Source organism: Pteronotus mesoamericanus, unplaced genomic scaffold (assembly GCF_021234165.1).
Source record: "Pteronotus mesoamericanus isolate MK-2021 breed Mesoamerican mustached bat unplaced genomic scaffold, CSHL_Meso_final contig_2, whole genome shotgun sequence".
Classification (NCBI taxonomy): domain Eukaryota; kingdom Metazoa; phylum Chordata; class Mammalia; order Chiroptera; family Mormoopidae; genus Pteronotus; species Pteronotus mesoamericanus.
The window spans coordinates 28,477,823-28,484,749 of record NW_026555084.1 but is presented as its reverse complement, the minus strand read 5'-3'; the positions used below and the strand labels follow the sequence as shown (position 1 = coordinate 28,484,749).

The 6,927-nt window shown below is 48.9% G+C and overlaps 2 protein-coding genes across 4 annotated transcripts; one reads left to right on the top strand and one right to left on the bottom strand.

The window, feature by feature from the left end:
* Nucleotides 1-300: 300 nt before the first annotated feature.
* On the bottom strand, nucleotides 301-3,034 carry GDF9 (growth differentiation factor 9). The gene is made up of 2 exons (XM_054567989.1): nucleotides 2,638-3,034; nucleotides 301-1,276 (listed from the first exon to the last, which is right to left on the bottom strand). The coding sequence occupies exons 1-2, from the start codon at nucleotides 3,032-3,034 to the stop codon at nucleotides 321-323; spliced, it is 1,353 nt and encodes a 450-aa protein (XP_054423964.1). The 3' UTR covers nucleotides 301-320.
* Nucleotides 3,035-5,065: 2,031 nt separating this feature from the next.
* On the top strand, nucleotides 5,066-6,373 carry LOC129066439 (cytochrome b-c1 complex subunit 8). 3 transcript variants are annotated; one of them, XM_054567988.1, is made up of 3 exons: nucleotides 5,066-5,175; nucleotides 5,344-5,511; nucleotides 6,173-6,373. In XM_054567988.1, the coding sequence occupies exons 2-3, from the start codon at nucleotides 5,358-5,360 to the stop codon at nucleotides 6,265-6,267; spliced, it is 249 nt and encodes an 82-aa protein (XP_054423963.1). In that variant the 5' UTR covers nucleotides 5,066-5,175; nucleotides 5,344-5,357; the 3' UTR covers nucleotides 6,268-6,373. The 3 variants fall into 3 exon arrangements, with proteins under 3 accessions (XP_054423963.1, XP_054423962.1, XP_054423961.1); XM_054567987.1 differs by having other exon boundaries at nucleotides 5,099-5,184; XM_054567986.1 differs by having other exon boundaries at nucleotides 5,125-5,197.
* The last annotated feature ends 554 nt before the right edge of the window (nucleotides 6,374-6,927 follow it).

Genomic DNA, 6,927 nt, shown 5'->3' with positions numbered 1-6,927 from the left:
AGAGCGCAATTCTATCCGAGATTAATGCTAATTAAGGTTTTTTAGCATCAAAAACAATACTGTCATGAAAAGAAATTGCTTAGGGAAAGAAATTGAAAGCTCTCCCCAATAATCGCATTTACATTCACAAATAGAAGAGGCAGAGGTTACCCCTTTCCACTGACAGATACCACAGAACGCGCCAATCTATACGGCTTCTTCCTTTTACAAGGCACACTGCGTTATATTTAGCAATTTGACATTGAAGCTCTGTCCTGAAGGCACAGGTAGGCATTGATCTTGCCGAAGAGGCTCGATGCTTTAGTTTAGAGGACCACACATTAACGACAGGTGCACTTAGTGGCTATCATATCTTCATATTCCTTATAAGCAATCGAGCCATCGGGCTCAACAGCCAACACACTCAAAGGGCTGTATGTGGCGGGCACGCACGACGGTCTTGGCACTGAGGAGTCAAGCTGCTTCTCATAGATGATGTTCTGCACCGTGGCGTGAACCGGAGAGCCGTACCGGTGCCCGACTGCCCTCGGACAGTCCCCTTTACAGTACCGAGGGTTATATCTATGCGGGGCCACAATCCAGCTGTCCCACTTCAGCTGACTAAAGCTGAGTTTAAAGTCATGGAGCTCACACTCATTTTGGGGAAAAAGAAACTGTTTGAAGTATTCACTTAGATTGAAGGAAGCTGGAGCCAGAGGCTTCTGTAATTCTGAGCGGACCGTTTGCTGACCTCTGCGGTGACGGGAAGATCTTACTCCCTTGGCAGCCTCTTCTCCCGTGGGACAGGCAGACAGCCCTCTCTGGGCAGGGGCCTGTGAGGGGCTCCTTTTATAGTGGAGGGAATACCACCTGTGATAAGCGTGAGCGCTTGTGTCGTTCAGATAGAGAAGCAGTGAGGGGGGAACCAGGCTAAAGGGGCCGTCCCGTGCTGAAGCGGGCTGCAGCTGGTCTTTCACACACGTCAAGTTCACAGACATGTGAATACTTCTCTTGTCGGAGGCCACTAGAGGATGAAGCAGGGCGGTCACGTCAACCTCAACCCATTTGTATTTCTTTCTAAATTCAAACTGTGATGTAAAGGAAAAGAAGTGTGAAGCTCTAGGGAGAGTCTTGCTAGAAGACTCTGGCTCTTTCATCACCAGGTGGCACATGCATTTAGCAGCAGAGGGGAAAGAAACTGAGTTGTTGAAAGTGTATAGCAAGACTGACTTGAGTAAGTGTTCAACAGCAGTAACACGATCCAGGCTAAACAGCAGGTCCACTGATGGCGTGGCTCCTGGGAAGAAAAAAAAAAATCCACCAGTAGTGCTTGAATACAAATCAAACAGAAAAGGAAGTTAAATCGAGGAATTAGTATTTGGAAATGTGCTTTCTCCCTCCTCTTTTCCCATTTCAAATCTCAAAGAAAAGGGGGTATGGTAGTTTTACAGAAAATGCAGGTAATTGGGACCATAAGTAATTCCCAGCAACTACAATGGACATTTTCTCACCAGAAAGTCAGAACAGCTTTGGTGGTGAATTAAAACAACAGAATTATTACACATTCTTAAGTTTTAGAATCTCAATTAATTTGCCCCAAACACGGAGGAAGCCAATAAGGAAAAAATATTTTTCTCTTGGGGAGTCTCTAGAGGGAAAACTGTAATAAAAACACTTACTAGGCTTGTTAAGCAGACGTTCCAAGCCTTGCAGGGGTGTCCAACCTGCGGCCCAGGGTGGCTGTGAATGCAGCCCAACACAAAGTTGTACATTTACTTAAAACATTATGAGATTTTTTTATGATTACACGTTGCAATGTATTTAACGTGTGGCCCAAGACAACTTCTTCCAGTGTGGCCCAGAGATGCCAAAAGGTCGGACACCCCTGCGTAATGGATGGCGTCAATAAAGAAAGCTTAACTGCCTACGTTAATTTGAAACACTTGAGAGTGACAGCAAACAGACGCTCTGAAACCACCCAAACAAAGTAGGACAGCAAGGAAGGAGGAAGGGGTTCAAACAGCCACCCCTGGCCTGTTGGCCTGTTGGGTTAGAACCATGAACCATGAGTGGGGAAAAAAAAATTTTTAATATATATAAAAATATATGAAAAGTGTGAAAGGAAGCACTGCCTCTTTCACACATACTCACCAACATGCTGACTCAGACTGTATGTTCTTGTAAGGACCTACTGCTTGGAATCGGGACTTCAGCTTTCCCCTCACAGAGAGTGACAAGCAGGGGAAAACAGCGTGTGTGACAAAGAACACCAATAGCTATGAGATATTTTAGGCACATTTTCAGGCCAGCACTGGTCAAATGGGAAGAACAAACAACTGGAAGACAAAATACATGGCTTCCAGCCTTGACTTTGTGGCCTTGGACAAGATACTAACCCCCTCCAGCGGCACTCTGCTTGGCCCCTAGAGCCATTACGTCTCTTCTAGCTCTGAAATTCTATCATATTAGCCCACCTTAACCCATGATGGCACTAGAAGGAACAGTAAGACCAAGTACCAGGTTTGTTTGCATTTGGATACTGAGTATGATGCAAAGTAAAATGCAATTCAAGGAGCAAGGCCCAGCTCCTTTCCCTAATTGAAGCACAGCTGGGTTTGTCATCTTCCCTCCGCCCATGAAGCCATCACTCCCACACACCTGTCATCTGGTCCACAGAGGCCTGCTCATGCTGGACAGAAGGGGTGAAGAGCCGAACAGTGTTGTAGAGGTGACTTCTGTTGGACTTAGGGATCCCCTCCTTGGTAGCATATGCCTTATAGAGCCTCTTCATGTAGCGCAAAGCTCTGGAGTCTGGCTGCAGCCTAGGGGCCCCACCTTGCCCATCACACAGAACTTTGAAGAGCGGGGAAAGGAGGCCAGTTCTGTTTCTCCCACCTGGAGGCTGCAGCAGGGACCAAGGTTCAGCCTCAGATTCCAGCTCAGCACTGGCTGCAACCTGAGCTTCTTCCCTAGAAGCCTGAGAACCAAGGCTAATAGGAAAACCCAGCCAGGAAAAGCAGCCAAACCAAAAAAGGAATTTGCTGGGTAGGGCCATGGCTTGCGAGAACCAGCAAGGAACACCACCATACCATCCTTCTTCCGGAAAGCCAGGAAGAGCCTAGGTTGATCTCTTAAATAAATTTTAGGTGTGTGGGTGGGCTACGGTCACTTCTGTAATCAGACCTCAAGGAAGCTTAGCTGAAGATAATTTTTATCAGCTGTGTTATCAAACAGCTGATAACATTGTATTTTATCCAATGTGTCCTCATTAGTACGGATTTATTTGGTTATTTTGCTTTCCTTACATTTATTTAAAACCTCTTATCGTTGCACTAATGCACCAGCTATGTAGCTGAAAGGCTAAGAGAAATGAAGAAACTATCTTAAAATAAAGCCACCCATTTTTTGAGATTAGGATTCTTTAAGTGTTCCTTAGCTGCTTGCTGAAACTTCCAAGGCACATGGAAAAGCTAACTAATTATTCATGATGACACAAAGATCTGTTGACATGCAATTTATGGTATTAGGTTTACTCTTCCTGTCCCTTCATCCTCACCACCTCTCCCACTTAATGGTGCTTAGAATAACTATTTACCGCATGTCGATTTGGAGGGCAAAAGTCACACTTAGTGTTGAAATTCCAGAGAGCAGAGAACTGTTAGGTTGCCCAGTTCTCCCAGGTGGCTTAGTAAAGGATATGCACGTGTCATAGGGCAACATGCTTAAAAAAGGACGACATCACCTTTAGCCTTGACTCATTTTTAAATATAGTATCTTGATCTCTTTGCTTCCTCTGCACATTCACCTGTACACAGTTTGGTCAAAAAGTTTAGAGATGTTTGTAGGTGCGAGCAAGTACATGAAAGTTTTACTTATTATTTTACTAATCACTCAAATGGTGGTCGAATTTCCCATAGTATTTCCATTAACTGTTAGAAGTATTTATGTTGTTACCTTGGAGCTGCGACCAGACTAGAGATCATGTTTTAGAAAAATGAGACAAAGGTGCGCCATGAATAGCAGAAACAAGGGGATATCCGGTGCCACCCCTAGAGAGACTCCGCTGGTAAAAAGGCAACCCACACCCCTGGTACAAGATAGTGAACCCGTCTGTGCAGTACTTAGGATGATAAAACTGAGAGATGTTTGCAAATGTTAAGTTCTTCGCCTGCCAAGCCTACCTGGCCCCTGGCTAGGAAGCAGGACATAAAATACATCCAAACTATTGGAAACCTTAGTTCTAGATGACAGAGGGCCAGCAATTCCATGACGAACACAACACTGCAGCCAGCAGAACAGCCAGCCAGCTGCACAGGGCAGCAGCGTCCTGAGGCAGGAAGCGCCTTCCGAAAACACGGTAACGGCCCCACGGGCACCGTCCTTCGCCAGTCCTCCTGGAAAGCGGGGGAAGATGGAGGGCATCTTACCCGCCCCCGCTCCCGCCGATCCATCTCGCGGACGGGGAAGTGGGGCGAGCCGGATGCCGTGGGGGTAGCCTCGTCCTTCTCTCATACCGCTACTTAACAGCCCTTTACCAATCGCTTGACAATTATTCGGGGACTCTTGTGGCTGCATCTGCGGAAGGGTTTTTATTCTACCCTGGGCAAGTCTACACCCTGTCAGTGGAAGTTTCAGGCGGTGGCGCCCGAGAGAAGACTCAGATCTGAGTCCCTGACTTCGATACTAGGGTCGAGCCGGGTTTCAGCCACCGCACCGGACAGTGTAAAACCTCGCGTTCGCTGCCGGGCGGCGGCACCCACTCGAGCCTCAGGGGCGCTCTCCACAGGTGGAGGGCTCGCAGGTGCTGAGCGCCAGGCCAGGGCCGAAAGGTCGGTGGGCCCCTTTCTCGTCATCTCTTTGTCCCTCTTGGCACACGGCCCCTTCCGCGACCCCACGAAAAGGCGGAGGGCTGGGGGAAAGGATGAGACTCCGAGGAGGGGCGCCCCGGGACCCCAAAACCCGCTCGACGGTCGTCCCGCGTTAGGCCCCATTCCCCCGGTCCAGGTACCGCCCACCCACAGAATCAATCACTCGGCCGAGGCACTTTTCTCCAGAACGGGGACACCGGCGCCATCCCCAAGAACAGTGGGAAAATGGTATGCCCCGGAAGTGACTTCACAGCCTTCTAGACTGGCTTCCGGTTCTACCGGAAGTGGCGGACGGAGGCCGGTGCATCCCGCGACTGTAGAGAGCGAGGTGACCCTGGTGCGGGACTGGGGTTTGTGTCCCCCGGTCCTTGTGGCCCCTGGGAGGGTGGACGCCACCCGGGCTGGGGAGGACTACGAGCGCCGGGGCGGGCCTGTCGGGGTGCGGGCGGTGCATCCCAGGGCTGAGCCCAGCTCCTGTTTGCCCTCGGTCCTGCAGGCGCCGCCGCCACCATGGGCCGTGAGTTTGGGAATCTGTCAAGGGTGCGGCATGTGATCAGCTACGGCTTGTCGCCCTTCGAGCAGCAGGCCTTCCCGCACTTCCTCAGCAAGGGCATCCCCAACGTGCTGCGCCGCACTCAGGCGTCCATCCTTCGCGCCGTGCCGCGTGAGTGCCTTGGCGGGGCGGGGGCCGGCCGCCCGTTCACCGGGGTCACTGTGGGCCCGTCGCGGAGCGCTCGCCGTTGGGCAGGCGCTCAGCGACTCGCCGTACACAACGTTTCCTCGCTGAAAATTCCTCAAGGTCTTTGAACTAGTCCTGTCATCTTCTCCATCTTACATGAAGATGAGGAAAGTGAGTCACGGAGAACATAAATGAGTGGCCCAAGGTCACTTGTGTGACTCCGTCTCCCTGAGTTCATCTTTACCCATTTCTTTCTTAGCGACGAACTATTATGTGTTAATGTGCAGGAGACAGTGGTGGTAGTTGCGCAACATTGTGAATTTGGTTGAATGGTCAAGTTAATGTTAATTTTACCTCCATTATCTAACGAAAAATTTTGTTGTTTTTTTACATTAAATAGTTTTAAATGTGCTATAGGGGAGAGATGGGGAAGGTTTAGTGACAATGTTCCAGGTGCCCTTTTCATTTGGTCGCCTGTCAAATAGGGGTGTAGGTAACCTTTCTTGATCATCTGGTTTAAAAACTTTTTTTTTTTCTTTTTTAAGACAAAGTAGAGGGCAGAATCTGTTATGATTCAGAAAAGAGGACAGGGACCCTTTGGTCTTATATGTACTCACTGCTTTTTTCTCACTTTTGATTTTTAAAGCATTTATAGCATTTTATCTTCTCTACACATGGGGGACCCAGGAGTTTGAGAGATCCAAGAGGAAGAATCCAGCGGCCTATGAGAATGACAAATGAGCATCTCACCTGGAGGATGGTTCCCTGTCTCTGAAAGACCCTTCTCTGGGAGAGGAGTCTACACTGTAGTGTCTTGAAGACACAATAAACTTCTTATAGGCTGCAATGTTGTGATTTTGCATTTTTGTGAGCAGAGTCCTTGGTGTGACTTGCTATAATTCAAGTTTACAAACTTCCTTCCCCAGATGAGCCCTGAGCAATTTTGGCTGGTCTGAGAGTTTGGTGAAGGAGCGGGGCTCACCGCTTGTTCTGCAGCAGCATCTGCAGGAAGCTCGCTGCAGCTGCTCCTGGAAGCCGGCCCGGCGTGGGCGGCGTGGGCTGGGGCGAGTGTTGGTTCTTCCCCTCTGCTCCTATAATTAGAATAAAGTCTAACTGTATTGTAATTACTGTGTGTCAGGGACTCTTCTTAGCCCTTTACACAAATAAGCTCTTTTAAACCTCAGAACTACCTTAGAACACTCATTAGTACACTCATCTTGCGGATGAGGACACAGGCAGAGAGAAGGTAAGTAATTTGCACAAAATTACAAAGGTAGGAAATGGTGGAGCCTGGCACTAAGGTTTGTGCCCGTAAAGTTATGCCGTACTGCCTTCCTGCTAAGGCAGCCCTTCCTTAGCCTGAGAGGGAGGCGGCTATAAAAGGAGCTGTGAGGTGACCCC

What these genes read in the sequence shown, in the direction of transcription:
- GDF9 (XM_054567989.1), bottom strand. Translation starts at nt 3,034, where the DNA reads ATGGCCCTACCCAGCAAATTCCTTTTTTGGTTTGGCTGCTTTTCCTGG. An exon ending in CTCTGTGGACCAGATGACAG is followed by an intron (nt 1,277 to 2,637) that starts GTGTGTGGGAGT and finishes TTTTCTTCCCAG; the next exon opens with GAGCCACGCCATCAGTGGAC.
- LOC129066439 (XM_054567988.1), top strand. Translation starts at nt 5,358, where the DNA reads ATGGGCCGTGAGTTTGGGAATCTGTCAAGGGTGCGGCATGTGATCAGC. An exon ending in CATCCTTCGCGCCGTGCCGC is followed by an intron (nt 5,512 to 6,172) that starts GTGAGTGCCTTG and finishes TGATTTTTAAAG; the next exon opens with CATTTATAGCATTTTATCTT.